At 42.2% G+C, this 19,934-nt stretch overlaps 1 protein-coding gene across 1 annotated transcript in view; it reads right to left on the minus strand.

Annotated features, from left to right (window-relative positions):
• Window positions 1-997: 997 nt before the first annotated feature.
• Window positions 998-19,934, minus strand: part of LOC134421857 (VPS10 domain-containing receptor SorCS3-like) — a 267,518-nt gene continuing 248,581 nt past the window's right edge. Inside the window, exons 21-27 of the mRNA XM_063163236.1 lie at window positions 18,945-19,068; window positions 16,234-16,346; window positions 14,328-14,459; window positions 12,344-12,443; window positions 10,200-10,305; window positions 5,907-6,067; window positions 998-5,281 (exon numbers count right to left, since the gene is read on the minus strand). Coding sequence (XP_063019306.1) covers window positions 5,217-5,281; window positions 5,907-6,067; window positions 10,200-10,305; window positions 12,344-12,443; window positions 14,328-14,459; window positions 16,234-16,346; window positions 18,945-19,068 — 801 coding nt within the window. The 3' untranslated portion in view covers window positions 998-5,216. The remainder of the gene's footprint in view (window positions 5,282-5,906; window positions 6,068-10,199; window positions 10,306-12,343; window positions 12,444-14,327; window positions 14,460-16,233; window positions 16,347-18,944; window positions 19,069-19,934) is intronic.

The following is a 19,934-nucleotide window of genomic DNA, read 5'->3' on the forward strand; positions in this document are numbered from 1 at the left end:
AAAAAACAGCTGGATTTAGGCAAAGATTGAGCTACTGCTCATGTTTCTAGGCTATGAAGTTTAAGTGCCTGCACTTGACTCCACAGCTGCACTTAGCTGAGTTTCTGAACAGTTGAGCACTGGGTCTCAGTGGCAGCTTGTTAAGCCATGGCAATTTCATCCTTTGTGCTTGTCTGTCCATAACTTGTAGTTCAGGGTCCCAAGAACACAAGTATTACACTGTCATTGCTGTAAAGAGGGGCTGACACAAATATTTCAAAGGCTGAGAGTTGTTCTGTGATGCTGAAAGCATCTCCTACATCACACTCAGGGATGGCCAACCCAGTCCATCACTGCCTGACTTTCTCAGCTTTCTGACATAAAGGAAAACCAGAAACAAGTGCAGTTTATGGACCTCAGGCCTAAAGCAAAGGAGGGAGAGTGGGGTGAGAGGGTTAGAGCCCTAACCCTAACCCTAAACCCTAACCCTAAAACCATGCATGTGCATGGGTGGAGATGGCTGATACATATCCAGAGACATATTTCCATGCTCTCTTTTCTGTTTTTCAACAGTCTCTTTTGCCAAGGAGTGAAGAAAAATTGTCTTTCTTTTCTTTTCTTTTTCCTACATAGGCACTTTACAGTCTCTTACAAGCTAAAATCAGACAGGTGAGAGCATGGGATTTATGGGGTTGTGCTTGTACAAGCAGAGTGTTCTCCCCTCCTATTCACCTCCAAGGCTCCAAAGAGAATCAGCCTGTAGAATGAGAAGGTAAGAAGATAATTATTTTTGCAGAGGAGCACTAAGAAGGAAGGAGAGCTAGCTGTTTTCTGTTTTATCTTAGAAGTCTTGCCTTAGAACATTTCTCTGTTGACACTCCATGTGCATGCATGACCCTGAACAACAGAGTTGGAGGCGTAGATATGGCAAGGGAAATTCAGAAGAGAAAGAAGACTTTGCCAAAAGGAAATCTAAAAGGAACAAGGATTAAAAAAGCAGCCAGGGGTAACTCTGATGTACAAAAATACATTTATTTTCAACAATTTCAAAACCACTGCCTTTTTTTTACAGTAGAAATATTCAAATGGAACAATAAAACCAAGAACAGTATATATATATGTATATATATGACTCATGCAGTTGTATTACTGTGTTCAATACAGGTATTGCAATTGTCTGTCTCATTTAATCCTTTGAAACCACAGTGGTGGTTTAGGTTTAATGCACTGTCCAACATCATCAGAAAGAATGTGAGGATTCTGGTTTGGTTCATTAGACCTGGAATATGTGTGGGAGCTGATTGAAGGGAAAGAGAGGAGAACAGGACACCAGGACATCTTTGTACATCTGTGAAACCAAAGTTTAGTCCAGAAGAAAATGCACAATTCCTACACATGCTCTCACTGATGGCTACTGTGTCTGAAACACTCTGTAGCCCCCTGTCACTCTGGTCTCACCTCTGATCCTGCCAGGTTTAGGGTTAGGGCTCTTGAGTTCTGGTTAAACCAAACAAAGGTTCATGGTTTATATCAGACTGTCAGCCACACAGAACCAGAAGCTGCATCTAGTCTCCAGACCTCGTGCATTATTCCTAAATTACAGCTAATCCATCATGGGGGAAAGGCTGGCAGTGACAGAGGGCACTGACCCAGTCTCTTGCTCTCTGTCCCTCTCTCTTTCATTTCCTCTTTTTACATAATTACAGTGTGGGAGCTATTTATGTTCCATTGATGCCATTGCCTATTTCCCTCATTACTCAGGTAAATAATAATCTACAGCTTCAAGGATTTCCACTATATTTCCCTCAGGGGTAAAACCTGCTGGAAAAAAAACCCTGATGACAACCCCAAATTGTTATTTCCCAGCAAGACAAATAAAAGTGGCCAATGCTCCAGCCTGTGCTAACACTGCAGCTCAGTACTTCCAAACTGGTGAAGAGGGCTGGCTGCCCAGCCCAAGCCTTACACAGGTCCCACGGACAGGCAGGAATGCAGCAATGACCCTTCTTGGATTCTAAAGGAGCAGATTTCAGTGGTGAACCCAAGCTTTCTCCAGCTGCCATCAGCCATGACTGTGCCCTACAGGAGCAGGAGTGACCTGGTAAATGTGGTGCCATGCACGCCCTGGGGATGCACCTGGAGCCCACAGCCTGGTCCTGGCAGGTGTGACAAACTGCACTGGCAGGCAGGGACACCCACCAAGTCCTGTGGAAAAGGAAGTTTGAGCAAACATAAGAATCAGTCAGGCTTTTCTGACATGCAGCTTTGGCTTCATGGATTTTTTGTGTTTGCTTTGTGGGATACTTTAGGATCATTTTGGATGGAAAATGACTTTCTAGACAGATGTTTCTCCAAAACTGTCATTCAGAAATTTCTCAGCCTTCACTGAGATTAAATTTCTTTTTGAGAACTGAATTTTTTTCCATTTTTTCAACAGCTTACTCCCAATATTTCCTACTCACTTTCTCCCATTTGAGGCATTTCACAGCAATTGTTTAAAAGTGTAAAGGAATAAAATATAAAGAAAAAAAGTGAAAAGAAATAAGAAAAAGAATTGTGAAAACTGTAATCCTCTGCCTTTCTTGTTAAAACAGCATGAGATGAAGCCCATGAAAAACCTATAAAATTCCAAACAACAACGAAAATCATCATTTTGCCTCGTGGTTTATAAAGGAAAAAGTTGATACAGAAAATATTGAGTATTTTACATTCAGCCCTCTGCAGCAGCTCTCCGCAGCAGTACCTCAAATCCTAATGATCAGCAAAGACTGAGATCAGCCCACACTTCAGCTCAAAGCTCATGGGACCATTGTTTATGTACATCCCTCCCACCTCCACCTGAATGGGAAGCTATGGCTTTGTGCTAACACTTATCACCAGACTGGGCCATTACTGTAAACTACTGAGGAGTTTCAGTAGAACAGAGACAGTAATGCAACAGTTTATGCACTTGTGATGGATGGAAACCAAGGTTAAATAGAATAACACAGCCATTGCTCTTCACCTTACATTAGAAACCAGAGCAGGAAAATGAGGGGGAAAACAAGAGAAATATTTTTAAATCAACAGAAAAAAATAATCCACAAAACTGACTGAAAAAAACCTGAGAATATTTAGTTTTAGTACTTCTCAAGAAATAGTTTTTCCTTATTTTTAGGTTTACAATTTTAATCTTGAAACACTTCCTGAGTTTTGCAAAATTGTGTTTAACCAGTTTTCTCTCCACCTGCAGAGCCACCAGGATTTTAACCTTTGAAAGACATTCCAGCCCACTAACAGAGTGAACACGTGGCTGAGGCTGGTTTGTAGCCCACTGGCCTGTTGCAATGCAGAGAGATAGCAAATAACACCCAAATTCCAGCCATCTCCTCATTTCAGCCCAGGTATATTCAAGGTGATTGAAGTGCTATACCGAGATCCTAGAAATGATAACAAACATTGTCATCTGCTGTCATTTCTGCCTCCTGTTACTGCAAAAAGACTAGAACATCTTCCCAGATGTGCCCCAAATCTTCCTTTCTTCTCTGCTGGGTCCTACAAGTCAATACTCTGCAGAATAAGGTTCATTTTTGACATCATCAACTCAAGAAAAATGGATAAAAGGTAACTCACCACTAAGTCAACCTCTTGCCCCAAAACTCCACCTCTTCATAGGGATATTCTCAGTTCAATGTAGTAAAAAATTTCTAAAGAGATTTTTCAATACTTTTTCTTCATTAACGTCCCTGTTCTAATCAGAAAACACCAACCCACCATGCAGAAATCTCCACTCTGAGCTGGGAGCTGCCATTCTACAGCACTCACAAGAACCTTTCACAGCTCATTAATGCAGGTCTGACCCTCCCCTGCCCTCTCCAAAGAGCAGTCCCTAATCGCATGCACCATGTTCAGCCAAAATTTACTACTCTTACACATCCTAAATGGCACTTCACTTCATCAGCTGAACTGCAAAAAGCATGACTTCCCCCTGGGAATAAAGCTACTGCAATCTGCCCCACTGCTGAGCTGAGGTTGTGCTGGGTATGCCAAGGCCACTGATATTTATCTACACAGAGATGGTGATAATATTTCAGGATTCTTTTCCTTATTTTTACTAACAGATGCCACTAAGATCATTCTCAGAAGTGGGCAACAGTGACAAGGATGAACAGATGATAAACATCATTAAAATATTTATGACAGGCTCATAATCTGGCTGCTAATATCTTTTTCTGCTCCATCACAGGAAATGACACCATATATATATACATATATGTAAAAAAAGGCTTGCAGTTATACATAGAGAAATAAACTACTCTCTTTATAGAGAGCAGTGTCAGATTGAAATATGACAGACAACTGGAACACACTTGGAACCAAAGTGTGACTCAAGTGCTCACCAGGGTCCCTGTTTGGCTGTTTGTAGTGTGTGCGTGTGGGCGTGCATGTGTGTGTGTGTGGTTCAGGTTTTCTTTTAAACATATCTTCTTTTACTAAACATTAAATTATTTCCCAAGAAATAAAAAGCTATGTACATTGTAATTATCTACAGTAGGCCTTCGGCATCCTCGCTATTCACATGCACAGGGGTCGGGCTGCATTCATAAACTCAGGCTCGCTCCTCCTCCGCTTGTGGTGCTGTCCCCTCCAGCCAGTCTGTGGTCCAAGGAGCACTGACGTGTGGGTTTGCTCTCATTTGGTCTTTTCCTTTCTCAGCAGTCACCAGTGCCAGAGGGTGACTGAAATTAAAAGCAATTAAAAGAGGCAAGATCCTGCAAAAAGCTGAGACATGCATGTCACTGGGAAGCGAGGAACGTTGGCATGTTGCAGAGTCTGGTCCAACAACCCAGTCTGAACCCTCTGGCAGGATGAAGCAGCTGATTCATGACTTATTCTGAAAAGGGCTGAAAAGGGACAATTTACTTACAACATGTTGCCTAAGGTACGACACATATCTGTTGGATTTGAATACTTAATTCCCATTCTGTATGTAACAGGAAGCTGGCCTTCAAATCTCATTGCACACTTGACTCATTCTTTGCTTTTTATTTCTAATCTGATGTGTATTCCCTAAATATGAAGAACCTCTGCTATTTATGAATGCAGCCCTGGTAAACACAAAAAGCCCACCCCATTCCCTCCCAAATGATAATAATGACATATAACTCTTTCTTTTTTCATAATAATAATAATAATTATAACAATAATAATTACAAATAAAAATTCAGAAATGCTGTAGACCAAGTGGATTCTCAGTATTAAACACTAGTGCAGTTGGGGATTTCCTTTGTGCTTTCACTGTTGGCAATTGTTGAGATGCTTCCTGTGGAGGAGAAAATGGAGAAGAGAATCAGTGCAGTGGCTTCAACATTTTGGTCTATATTGCTTCTCACTCTTTAGCATGTGGTAGTGTAAGTGTAGAGACAGAAAAGATGCTTAAACATAACATATTTTTTTATGTATTTGCAATAAGGAGGGAGCATGCAGAAAACTCAATTACTACAGCTCAGCTGACCAGCAGTAAACTCATTAAGCTATTATGGACATATTTGCTTGTAATCACAGCACACCAACAGTGAGAGCCTGGCTCAGCTGGTTCTTCTGAGGGTGCAGGGAATTTGTCACTCCTCCACAAGAGAGCCAGGGTCATGAGCAGGAATAGGTGTGAGCACAGCCATTACTAACTTCTTGATACCTACTGCTGGAGCCAGGTTCCTACCCTGGGAATAGCTGAAAAGCTATAAGAGAAATTCCATTATCCTGCTGCTGAGAGAGATTTACTCCCTATCCCTGTGCCTCAGGGCTCTACTTGTACCCAGGGTCACAGGCACTGCGCCTCAGGGCTCTACTTGTACCCAGGGTCACAGGCACTGCCTCTCCTAATACCCAAAACACCAAAATCTTCACCCAGACTGTGAAGCAAAGCTCAGCTGAGGGTTGTCTCTCACCCATCACTCGTGTGTCCAGCTCTTTGTCCATCAGCTCCTCAGGGTCTGTGAACTCACTCAGGGTGATTTTGGGGGCATTTTCACTTTGGCTGACAGAGCCAATCATTTCCTGCTCCTTGTCATGCTGAACTTGGGCATAGATGTTAATCCAAGGGATTTTCCTGCACAGAAAAGGAAAATGAGAGGTTGTGGTTTATAACACAGGGATCCTCAGCATGTCATTTATCAATGAGATAAACTAAGCTGAGACCAATCCCAGAAATGCAACACTGGCAGTGATGCAAAGTATGAGCTCTCAGAATTATGAAACTACCACACAGAGTTTCATCTCTGAAAGTGCCCTTAGCATCTACTAATTCCAATACCAGCCAAAGGTACTCCAAATCTCAGGCCATTGTTTTCACATCATGGGCACAAAGTCTCCCTCAGCTGCAAACTTCAATGTTCTGCCCTTTTAAATGAAAAATTATGCACACAGTGGACACTGCACTCAGCTCAGACAGCAGCAATTAACTAAGTATAATCAGATGCAATTGTCAACTCTCACAGTATTTATTATATGATCAGGGTTGCATTGGAAACCAAAAGTAAAAATCAATTTGGCACTAGTATCAACTGACCAAAAAAAGTGCTGGGCTTGTTGCTGCTGACAGGCCCACACTGACTCAGAAGAAATTGCCACATCTGAAAGAGTTATAAAGAATTGCTCCTGCCTCAGAGTCAGGAAGGATTTGGACCTCATAACACCCATCCAAAGTCTATTTGTTACCATTCCCTTGCAAAAACCAGTTTGTCATGCTATGGATCATGCAAGTTTGCAGGGACTTATTTTTCTTTGCTGCTCAGGAAGCCAAGGAAGTGAAGTGATTATTTCTTCCTCCTTCTCCCAAAGTTTCCTTGGCCTGCTAGAATGATATCCTTGAGAGTCAGTCAGGTAGACAGATTATACAGGCCTAGACAGACAGGTAGTAATCCATGGAGGAATGCAAGTTTAAATGAGAGAGCTGAAAAGGAATGTGTTAAGCATCATGGGGTTTGCCAGGATTATCTGCATTGCCTGTTGGAAGATGACTGTTTTTCCTAATGCTCTTAGAAAGTCTTCATGCCATGCAGTTCACACTGCTCCAAAAAGGGAAATTTGGAGAATATTTTGAGTTCCTTAAAGCACATAGGAGTGAAAGAAAACGTGTTCAAAAGAAGTAATATAAAATTCCATATATTTATGCTGATCTATGGGCTGTTGGGTACGTCAGAGACTAAAACCAGTGGAAATTGCCTCAGCTCCCATGAATTCAATGGATCTATGCTGATTTTACTCCAGTGAAGTTCTGGCCTCAACCAACTTGTGCTATTGGCTTGATTTAGCATTCTGTTCTTAACCAGCATCAAGCCAGGACATATTTGGGATGTTTAGCAGCAGATGACAAATCTCATGATCTTCTCCCTTTCTCCTACCTTCTAATGTTTATGCCATAAATGCCACCAGAAGACATAGGAACTCCACAGGAAATGAGTGAGAACTAATGCATTCCCATAGGATCCAAGTGCCCAGAACTTGTCTGGAGATGTATAGAGACAGGAGAACATGCCTGGAGATAGTGGCAGATTTAATTCTACTTTCAAACAGTGCAATAGCAGAGCAGGGATCATCTCTGAACTTCGTGTGGAAAGGTGAGAAAAGCTCTTTAGAATAGTGAGGCAGAGAGCCAAGGTACTTCAGAGAGTTAGGGAGAAAAGAAACTGAGATGGCTGTACATATGTGAATGCACATCCAAATCCTAATCCTGCTGTGCCTGCCAGCACAGACACAGGTGGGCACAAGCACATCACTCTGAGCACACACAAGCACACAGTCCTGCCCTGCTGTCCCAGGACACACACCTGGACTGCCCCACAGCCCCACCACTGCTCAGCACTCATACACACACACTATTAACTGATACATGCTCAATCTTCCAGAAAAGAAACAACATTTTTACAGATTATTTCCATACTTTTCCCTTCTTCCTTCCTTTTCCACTGGGACCTCCTCAATAAGCATCTCTCTGGCAGCAGAGTTTAACATGCCTGCTTAGTCTATAAATTGATGGACTGGTAATAAGGAGTCTGTGTGCAAATCAGCAAAGCACCAAATCTATGAATTTGTAGAATTAAAAAATCATGTCAGCCTATGCTCTCCCATAACCTTTTCCTGTAAGCAGAAGTTCTGAGTATTCAGGCTGGGACCACCATTAATCAAAGAGGTACATGTGGCTAATGGACTTCTGCATCACTTAGAGCCACAGGAAAGCTTTTGGGTTTGCTCCCCTTTTTCCATTAGGAATCATTGTATGCTTTCACTTCTGCTCCACTGAGCCAGGGGTTTCAGACAGAGCTGAGAAGTTTCTTTCTTTTCTGAAAAATTAAGTTGAGAACACTCTGTGTATATGACTTATCCTAAACTTTGTCAATTTGATCTGTGTTTTTCCCCTTTGGGACAGAGAGGTAAGAGGAGACAGCCAGTTAATAAATAAGCTTTTGGACTAAGCAAAACTGATGCTTTGACCACCTTCCTCTCTACTCCCAATTTGTCATATAATCAACTTTCAGACAGATTTTAACAAGGCAGGGTCTCCATAGCCCTAGAGCATAATAGAAGGGTGATGGCCGCTATTCTCAAAGCTCAGGGTGCTTAAGTAGTACAAGAGTCAGTTTTATGAGCTGTAGTAGCAGAAAATGACCCAGAGAATGCCAGAGCAAAATGCATTAACAAGCTCTCACTGTTCTCTGGCAGCTGGAATATAAAGACCCTTCTTTACCTGCTAACCACAGCAGTGGTAACTGCTGACCACAGGGCCAAGGACATCAGGCCAAACCTAGGAAACCATCTCACCAAGACACAAGGCAAAGGTACACACCCTGTCTTACTTAGGGCTGTACCTACAGCTTGTCACATCTCCCAGGAAATTTCTTTCCATTCCTCATCCTACATCTGGGTGTGACAGTAATCATCAGCTGCCTCCCCAGCACACTATTAAATCAGTGCCTTAAACAAACCCTGTTCTCCTGGGAAGCTGTAGTCAGCTCACAGAAGCAGAGAGGGGATTTCAGGCTGCAAAAGGAGGTTGTGCTGAAGGCCTTGAAATCTGCCTCTGAGCAGAGTCACACAAATGCTTTCCCTGGAAATTGTCCTGGGCCTCTGAAATCAGTGGGAGCTTGACAACAGCAGTGTGCAAAGGATCAAGCACTACAAGGAGTGCCACTCACTGATTAGGACAATGGTTAATGCAAGATGTTGGCCAGGAGGGAAACTTTAAACCTGGAGATTAGGATAGATGCCTGTTTTACCATATAATTTAATTTTGAATATTGTTTGCATCCCACTAACATCCTTAGAGAATACTAGCCTTATGCTGGGGAGCAGAAAAGCTGGAGAAAGCAACATTTAGTTGGAATCTGAACAGGAAAAGCTCTAGTTTTTCATTTAGAGGAACTGCTGTGTCCAGAAAGTTTTATTTATTTAATTTTAAGCCAGACTTGGCATATGTTTCTAACACAATATTTTGCCACTGGTCAGGGTCTAGGCACACAGACCATTTTATACTGTAAGTACTGTACTGAATGCAAAGTTCCTCCTAAGGAGCTCCATCTGCCTAAAATATATCTTCATAAAGCAGGCCTTCAGCAAGCAGGCCATTCTTATCACATATTTTGCTTCACAGCTTGCAGCAGCCAAGTGCCACGGGCCAGACCTGGTCCTGCCTGCTGCCTGGAAGCAAAAGGTTTACATTAACATCTGTCAAGGTAAATCTCAGCACACATTCCCAAAGGCATTTTGGTGCTTTACACAAATTTTTCTGGCTTTGAGTCTCCCACCTTTAACATAAACACACCTGTTCCTCTGCAAGATTAACCTATTCACTTTAAAAGATACAAATGAGATGCTGCTGCTCTAAGACAGCTGGGCAGGTGGGTATAGACTGTGTGGAGTCATCCATCATGTGGTTTTTGACTAAGCTTGCTTTGTGTATCTCAGTGAGCACAAAGGTTCCCATTTCTGGTCTGTGGTTTAAATACATCTGCTGAAGCAGAAGATGATTTCTGAGCACTTGGTGAAGTTTTGGAGCACCAGCTTTGTGGTGAAACAGCAGTAGATGGTTTCCTCTCTAAGTATCAGAAATAGGGAGCTACATTCATCGAAGCCTGATGCTCAGCACAGTTCACTCCTCATATGCAATGCAGGCACAGCTCTGCACAGATTTCCTGTAAAACACCCAGAGTCTCTTCCTCCCATCCCAAAGTTTTTCAACTTACCTCTTGAATTTGTAGATTAAAAAAACAGCCAAGCCCACAAAGACCACTGACAACAACATCAGCATCGCTGAACTGCTGTGCCCTGAGCTGGAATCCACAAGTGGTGCTGCAGGAGGAAAGGCAAAGCATCACACTCGAGGGATATTACAAGGAAACACATTAAGTACCAAGAGCTGAGCTCAACTCTGTCACATCTGCTTTATCACTACTGCATAGTGCATGCTGGTTTTGGCAAGACCAATCAGTAGGAAACAAATTGGTTCTCTTGTCCTTCAGAAGTCAAGGCCCTTTTTCAAGACAGGGCAGTCTAACATCCCTGGGTGAAAAGGCACAGCAAGCCACGCTCAGCTGAATGCCCAGTCACTCCTGTATTAACACTCTGGGCTATTACTTTTCAGGTTTTTCCAGGTACTAGAGTGGAAATGAATTTTATGAAGCATGGCTTAATACACATCTATTCCCCTTCAGAGAAGATACCTTAGAGCATCAATGAACAGCACAACTCCCATCTTCCAAGGATATTCATCTATCTCACATGTGACAGGGATCTACCCTTGTGAAAAGCCTCAAGGTCCATCCTTGTACAGGACCTTAGAGACTTTTAAATTGAGTCAGTTTCATAACGTGGAGGAGCCCAAAGCAATAATCCTGAATTCAATCACACAATACATTATGTAGTTTGGAGAATTTGATCCTTGACATTTTGGCTGGCTAAATACAGTATATTCCTATACCTTGTTTATGCAGCTATTCCAAGAGCTCATCAGAGCACACCATCTTAATGGCCTGAGCACTGTGCTGAGATCAAGTGTCTGATGAGAAGTCTCTAATGATGCACAAATGATTATAAGTAGCAGCTGAGTGTTACTCATTTTGCATAAATATTTGGCTTTGGTGGTTTACTACTCTCTATTCTTTTTCCATCACCCTGAAGATAGGGACAAAGTCATGCAAATAGAGCCAGTTCTGATTTCACTGTCAAATTTCCACACCTAACAGTTTGATCCTGCCAGTATTCTGCTGCTAATACTTCTAACTCTTTTGTGAGAAAGACTGTCACTTCATCCAAGTCAAAATATTATGGAAATGGTCATGAAACAAATGCAGCACCTGCACTGGAGAGGGGGAAAGAATACCTGCAAATGTAATTTAAATGTAGTGCCTTGCTAGAACCAAGCCAGATTCTTGAGAATTCCAGCCACCTGGAGACCTCAGACATTGTATCACATTCTCAGTTTTGCAAATTAATCCATGTCAGGCTACTCCTATTAGCATCTGACTCACGTTCCAAAGGAGCAGTCACAGAGTGAAGGTAGAAAGTGACCTTACCTGTAGGAAAGGTCATGAGCCTTGATTTAGCCCAGCTCTTGGCTCTCTGAGAAGAAGCTGAAGTTATTGTGGGATATGAATCCCAATCTTTCAGAGAGGCTATCAGCAAGGGCACTTGCACAAGATCCCACATTTCAGACAATTGCAAGGATAGTCATAAAAAGTAAGGGCAAAAATAAATCCATCACCTTCTTTGTAACCATCACTGTTTCATCAATAGCTGAGACCTTCACACTAGGTTGGTTTTAAAGTAAAGGGATTGACAAAGCTTAAGTGGACTGTTTGTTACGTTGTGCAAAAATGGACATAGGTAGTGTTGAAATTCAAGTAAGTTCTAATTTTTGGAAGTCAAATTTCAGGAACTTATTTCCTGTAAGAGGCCTCAATCTATTCCTGAGTGCTTTGCCCCTCTAAAGCCTCCTAGCTAGTCATAACAGTAACAAGCACTTTGCTATAAGGATTTGATTCAACATCCATGAATTCAGTAATATCCCACTGAATTCCACAGGTGCTCAATAAGGACTTAATAGAACGCCATTCACCTGGTTTTCTAAAACACTTAAAAACCACCAATGCTTTTGTTAATTAAGCCACAGGGAACTCTTACAAGGTACCTTTTATACTTGTACAAACTGGAGCATGAAGATGCCCCTGATGGGTTGGTTTTAACACTTCCTTCTTCTACCAAAATATCTCAATTGGCACATAGCCCAGTGCCACATGCCAGACTGTGAGTGCTCTGATGTAGGCTGATTCTCCTGGAGTTGTCTGAAGCCTCAGGAGAACCACAGCTGTGCCTTTGACTCCACACTCACCTAATGTTAACTGAGTGACATACACAACCACTTCAACTCCAGGCTTCAGTTCAAACTGGACCAGGTTCTGGTTGAGAGCATTAAAAAGGATTTCCACCACCTGATGAAATAAGAAGAGATACAACAGTTAATGTATAGAAGATTGCAAAGTCTGGAGAACATTCAGGAATACACGAAGGCCATAAATAGTGGCTGACATCTCTTACTGGCTTCAGCAGGGGCTGAGGAAGTGGAGAGAAATGCACTTTGTGTGCTTTGGGTGGAGCTGGGTGTCATTGCATGGAAATCTCCCTTACAGAACTTCTCAGACTCATTGTATATTATATCTCTCTTGGGAAGCAAACCCAGAAGGTTAGCCCCTTTTTTTTTTCCTGTGTTTTGGGGGTCTATGGGAAGATGGAAAATAACTAAGGACCTTTTCACCTTCCACAATATCCTTTGAGTTCAATCAAATGCATTTGGAAATCACTGACATATTGGCGTTTCATTGGTGGATAATGAAACTAAATAAGCAGTCCAGACCTACATTTCTTTCTTCCCAATGATTCTGTCATGAAGCTTCTATTTAAATAGGCTATTGGGGATGAGACAATCCAGTTTAGGTCAATGGAAAATTTGCCATATTTGTCCTTCACTTAGAAAAGGGGCTTTGGACTGGATATACTGGAATTGCTGCACTGGGAGATCAGCAACCCAGCTGTTATGTGTTATTTGGTTGCCCCAGAGCACATACTCAGCCCATCACCCCAGAGCCTCAGTTTGTTAATGCCTGGTCTCCACAGAGTAGTTCTGATGGACAGGGCACAGCTAATGAGTAGCTCTAATGACCTACTCTCCAGGCAGAGCTCCTCAAGCAGAAGGCAACAACAAGTGCCAAAGTACAACTGAGTAGCCTGTCAACTAAAATTAGAGCACTGGAGCTTTAGGTCTCATAGTCAATTAGTCAGAAAGCTAATTGAGATCTCAGCATAACACTGATACATGAAATATTGACACAACAGCTTGTGCAGAAGAAGTTTTAATAACTGTAGACCCTACTGGACAAGACAGAAATTACTCCAAGACCATCCCTCCAAAAAGCCTTTCAAACTTTCCCACATCAATGCATCTTTCCTGCACATTGACTACCATAAATTTAAGAGACCAGCTTTGATGACTTCCTAGGACAAAGGAACTACTCTGCAGGGATTGACTTTACTCAGTGGGTGACAAGAACTTTCACTAAATTCACTAGTCCTCTGAATAATTTAATATTTGATCCAAACTTACAAGAGTTACTTGGCAATGGGCTCACACATAGTTTGCACACCGTAAAAATACTGCATACAAGAACATTAACTAGAGCCAAGCAGCCTTTCCAGCAGTACTTCACTCCTTTGCCTTTATAGAGCTGATTTAATCACTTGGTAATTCTAACATGAGAGCTCCAGCAGCCTAGTGCTGTTGTTCTTTCCTTGCCTGCATATCACTGTTGCAATACATCACTGTAATTACCTATTTATCTAAATGGATGGATATTGTAACTTCCAAATATAGTTTGCACAGGCAGTTCAGTGCTGCAGAAGAAAAAAAAAAGAGGTCTTGTTGTGGTGATCTATGAGCTGAAGTGTCTGATTTATTTTTAGTAAACCTCAGTATATTATCTTGCTGCTTTGGCCTTCCTTTATTAGCATTCCTCCAGGGAGCAGAGGGAGTACATATTCAAGGTTCCTTTGGCCATAACTACTGTAAAAAGGACACTCCACTGATTTAGGAAGAATCTCTGCTAGGGGTAGACTGTGACATATCTCAGTGAGGTATTGGAAAATCCTGGCTTTCCTCTGAAAATCATTTTCTTTAATGCCATAAACTATGCTGCCACAGTCCCAGATGCATCCATTTCCACCACACTTATTGTAAGTACTTCCAGTGCTGTGCAGCTTCAGGGGCCCATCTGCAAACAATATGACAGGAATAAATGTTCCATGAATCCTTCTTTCCTTACTTGCTCCAGATCAGCCTCACTGCTTTTCCTCCTCTCTGTTGTGTTTTTGTGGGGCAGTATGAAGAGTTCAGCAGAAGTAGGCAGCCCAGGGAACAGAGCTACCAGGATCTGTTCATCAGGAATACCAGTCACCTAGAAGAAAGTAAAAAGAGGTCTCTAGCTGCTATTTTGTTACTTATGTTTCCACTGACTTTCAGAAATGATGTTCCCATCAAATTGTTATTTTCCAGTTCCACTGTAGGTGTTGTGGTCCTAATGAGCTGTTCTGCCTATTTGGTGGGTCAGAAACTGAGCTTCTGCTAAAGGTGCACTCTACTTCCTTTCTAGAAGTGAAGGTAAACTTAATAACACCCCTGGGCCCAAAGATCTCAACCCAAAGTCCAAACCTAGCATGTCTCCAGATCTGAATGTTCTACATTGTCCTCCTTGCTACAAAAGAATAACTGACCCAAAGTCAGATCCAGAGAGTTTGCCTCAGAGCCACCACTGGTAAATGTGCAGCTAACAGGGACAATATGAAGGAAAGTGCCAGCAATGACCTTCTGCTATCAGGTTACAGGGATCCACACTGGCCATACATGAACAGCAATGTCCCCAGAGAGAGAATTCACTCCTGGGGCTGACCAGGAGGGCTATTCTGGGAGCTGCCTTCAGCAAGACCTACCCACTGAGGCTGCTTCCCCCTCTTCCCAAACCCCAGCCATGCATCCTCAGCAGGGCAGGAATCCTCCTTCCCTCAGAAATGCTCTGCTACATGATGTTCATTAGCTCCATCAACGCTCTGGTCCTGTCCCACCTCAAACCCCCTGGCCTCACTGCAGAGCTGAAATGTCCCAATGGGGCAGCCCATTCCTGGTGGGGTACACAAGCAACCACTTCTACCACATTTCTATTTTCTGTAACCATTCACAGTTACAAGCTAATTAATTTTTTTTAATCCTGAAAGCTTGATTCTTTTACTAAAGTAAAAGGGAAGAACAATTAAAAAAAAATAAACTTAGCATTTTTTCAGGATGGAAAAACAACCAAGGAAACTCTTACAACCTGTGAATTTTGAGTGAGCTGCAGATGAGAAAAGCTGAGCAGGAATGTACTTTCCCAGTAAAAATAATCAGCCTCCATTTCTAACAACTGTAGCTAAAGCAAAAAAACCCCCAATGAAATACATTTTTGGCAGAATGCCAAACCCACAAAAGCTTGTCTAAATCTAGCTCCTAATTTCACACAAAACCAAAGTCCCTGACTATTTGATATAAGTTATTCTGTCCCCTTTCCTGAAAGAACATGAGTACTAGTTTACATATTCTAATTAATCCCAAAGGAAGATAGAGTACCTTCCAACTACAGAAGTTTCTCTTTATCCTGTATTTTATAGGTAAGTTTATTTTCCTTTTGAATCCTCATTTTTTGCCCCAGTTGGAAAGTGAATAGAGCTTCAAAGTTCGCCAGTTGCTACACTTAACTGCATGTGGAACTCCTGACTATCAGGAAAAGATAAAAATATCTTCCTCATGTATCCAGAATACTACAATGTCTGTCTTCTGGGATGAAGTGGATCAGCTGTTTAACAACACTCACTAACATTAACCAAATGTTTGGAATAGAAAACAGTACATACTGTCATATCAACTTGGAAAAATAAGGATAATGATGATAGTATTACAATCTAGAATTTGCAAAAAGCACACAGAAATATTAATAAAAGCAATTGTAATTGCTTTTAACAAAATCAGCAATACAGATTGACTCTGTAAAAGGATCCAGCATATTAAGAAGCTTTTTATTGATTTTTAATGACAGTGCCATCACTGCTGTGCTTACCCATTATTTTAAGCTAGCATGTCAAAAAAGTGTATGTTTTAACAGCCTAGTCAATGTTAGTACAGACAAGGAAACAGATGTTCACCTGTGCTAATGCTCTCTTGATGACTTTGCCAACATCTTGTCTCCATTCAGGGATGTCAGGGTTATGGTAATCCAAGTTGGGAGAAAATGACAGGAGCTGAGATTGGAAGTACTCTGGAATAGAAAAAGTATTTATGAGAAGGTTAAATGGGCAGTGTTTAGGGGACAGACAAGGGTGCAGAAGACAACAGGAGGACCATAACTATCTTAAAGCAAGAGAGTGAGAAAAGGCTGAAGGAAGAAAAAGGCTGGCTAACACTAAGCAGGACAGAGAGCTCTCAAGGAAAGAATGCTCTTAGTGGTACTTGTAAAGGATGTTTTGATCTGTTGCCAATTTCTGGCTTTCCCCAGAAAAACAGAAATGAGAATGAGAGAGGTGAGAGGATCCTTCATGAAGCCTCTGGGCTTTGTAATTTTGCCACTCAACTTCTTCAGATTCTGCTCACAAGAAGGTAAAAAGGTTGATCAGCAAATAAGGCAGCACCTGGCTGAAATTTGGAAGGCCTGTCTGTACAATTGCAGAGTGAACAACTGCTGCAAGTTATGTTTTCTGTTTACGCTCCTGGAGGGAAACCAGGAGTGGTTAATTCCCCAACAAAGGAGAACCTAGTGGTCGTAATGACTGGCTCATCAAGCAATGGCTATTGACAAAACACTTTGAAGTTCTGTCCTGACTGAATGATTGCTGGGAGGAAGAAAAGCTTCCTAGACTTAAAATACAGATTTTAATTTTTCTCCAATTCCAACTCTCCCTGCTGGTCTCACCAAAGACCAAGTCTGAACTCCTTATGGCAGCGGTGCACAAGGGATTTAGGCCAGCGGGAGGCAAACATCCAGGATGGGAACCACACTCTTAAGAAAGTTCTCAGAGTAAATGATTCTCCTTTCTGATTTTGGAGATGTTCTGTGCCTCACCTTGACACAACTGATCTCAGACACTTCAAATAAGTACCATTAATCATTTGAAATAAGGCACTAGTTTTAGATCAAGAGTATAAATGAGGAAATCCACAGAAAAGCAGGGATGTGCCAGCACACCATTTATGTGGCATCTTTTGTAAGAACTGTTCATTCTTTTTAGATGGTGCAATATATTTTTAAATAAAACAAGTATCAAAGAGGACAGGGAAAGTCTCTGAGGTTCTGAAGGTTTAACCCAAAGTCAGATATATCAAGTCTTTCACTTTTGACCCCTTAGTACCATGTCCACTTTATTTTTTGAGCAAATTCTTTTCTGTTAATCTCAAATTAAGGATATACCTGAATAAATCTCCTCCACTGATAACACCAGAGCCTAGATTATGGCCTGGACCCATAATCACTTGACTAGGACACAGATGAGGATACAAGTTTATCAGAGGACATGTTTGCTAAAGGCATCACTTGTTTATGTATTCAGACTTTAACTCATCACCAGACTGAAGGGCTGGAAGGACTCCTTCCTTAGACCAGGTCAGTCTGCAGCACAGCACTGGATAGGACTATTTGGACTGGATCCAAGTGGGTTAATTGTTTTCTAATAGAACCCAAAACTCTGGATCTTCTAAACAGAATGGCAAAATTTCTTCCAAGGTGTTTAAAAACAGAGTGAGGAGCTCTCTGTGGGACCTACTGGGGCTAAAGATCAAGATCACCTGTGGGTATCACTCTCAAACATATTTGATTCAGGTTTATTCCAGAAACTAGTGAAAGGATGGACATTTCCAAGAAGTAAACACTGCATTTTACAGTGCTCAAAATTATGGAGTAGAAGGTTCCTAATATTTGATAACAGCAAGTCAAATTATTACTAAATCACATTAACAAATTATTAAAGACTATTGAATTTCATGGCCAGACAATCAATAAATATCAACTTAGCTGCTGTTAAATCTGAGTATACAGTGGGACATTTATTTGTATTTAATTACTGAAATAAGACACACACAGAGAAACTACACAGTGCTGAGCTTCAAAGTAGCCCAGTTATTTGAAACCCAGGTTTCTCAATAAAACTTGAAGTCCAAACAAAAGCTTGTTCTCAAATGCTGGATGCCAAAAACTGGATAAGGAAAACAAAGACTGGGCCAAGGTGGAAATTGTTCTAGAAGTCCTGGTCAAAGCTGCTGAGAGAGCCCTTTCACCCAGGATTTATCAAGCCCCAAAGAGGGTAAGCTCTGCTGTCTGCCAAAGGGTGCCTTTTGAAGCCCGTGACATGCAGATATGGAAAGAATATAACAATACCCATGGGCAAGTCCAGTGGGCACACTCAGACCTCCAGCTATGAGAGGAAAGATGGGCCGTGATACCAACAACAGAGTAATTTCTGTCCTCTTCTCCAGAGCCCTCCTGACCCCTGTCATTTGTACATATAGAGACACCAGTTGCATTCAGATCACCCTAATCATGCGCTGTGACTATTTCTTTCCATAGCTGGGAAGACGAAGGAAGGCAGCCTGGTTCAAGTGTTTTTTATTTCTGGTAGTTCCCTGTCTGGGTGTACAAACAGATCAACAGGCACAGGAGACACCAGCTACCCTATTAATGCTGAGGTTATAATTTTGGTTAGCTGCCCCATTCTATTCACTTCTGATTTTGTCATCATGACACATCTGAGCTACTCTGTCATCAGAGGTTCCTCCAGGCATTATCAAGTTCCTGGAGCTCATTCTGGATCAGCAATGACAGTCTGCCCTTCCCCCCCTGAGGTGTGATTGCAGAAGGCTGAGGTACCGTGCACTGCGATCTCCTTGGTGTCCTGGATGAGGCTGCTGCCCCCAGCAACCTGCACGGTGACCATGTTCATCCCCTCCACAGTGAACGTGTACGAGATGCTGCTCTCCAGGGTGATGAGGGGCTGGAGGAGGCAAACACAAAGGACAAAATCAGGGTCAGGTTAACTCAGGATCACAACATGCACCTGATTTATCCACCAGGCCCTGCTCCTTGATACAGGTGTGGTGCTGCCAGTTTGCATATCCTGCTAAGGCCCAAACACCATCCTATGAGCAGTGTCCCACAGGCAGAGGTTTCTCTCATTTCAGTAAATGTTTCCTGAAATATTCTTCTATTGAACTGCATTGTATGGACTCCTCAGCAGAATACAGTCAGCAGTTGCAGAATGAGTGCAGTTGAATGCAGCACTGTACACACACAGCCGGCTCAGCTGCTAGATCTGCTGTACAAAACCCAACCTCAAATTGAAAATAAACCAAAGATGCAGATGCTTCTTCAAACAATCCATATTGTTCAGATTCAGGGCCAGTCTTTGCTTTTATGAGCACAAATCCATTCATCTCTCACAGAGCAACACTGCTCAGGTCAGAGTGAGGACATCCAGCATTGCCCTGTCCATGCTGTGAGTCTGTGAGCAAGCTGCAGCCACAAGCTGGCAAGCTATGCTAACCAGGCTGAAAGCATGGCATAATTCCTGCTGACAATGCTGACTGAATGTGGCTGTGCAAGGGATCCACCCTGGAGCAGCCCATGGGAAGGGCCCACTTTGAAGAAATCAATGGAAAACTGTCTCCCGTGAGAGGGATTCCCTCCTGTAAGCAGGGGAAGAGTGGGAGGCCTCTTCCCCTGAGGAAGCATTGGAAGAGACAACATGAGATTAACTGATCACAGCCCCCTTTTTCTGTCTCCCTGCACTGCTGGCAAAGGAGGAGGCAGAGAATTCAGGAGTGAAATTGAGCCTGTGGAAAAAGGAGAGATGTGGGAAGG

Source organism: Melospiza melodia, chromosome 9 (assembly GCF_035770615.1).
Source record: "Melospiza melodia melodia isolate bMelMel2 chromosome 9, bMelMel2.pri, whole genome shotgun sequence".
NCBI lineage: Eukaryota > Metazoa > Chordata > Aves > Passeriformes > Passerellidae > Melospiza > Melospiza melodia.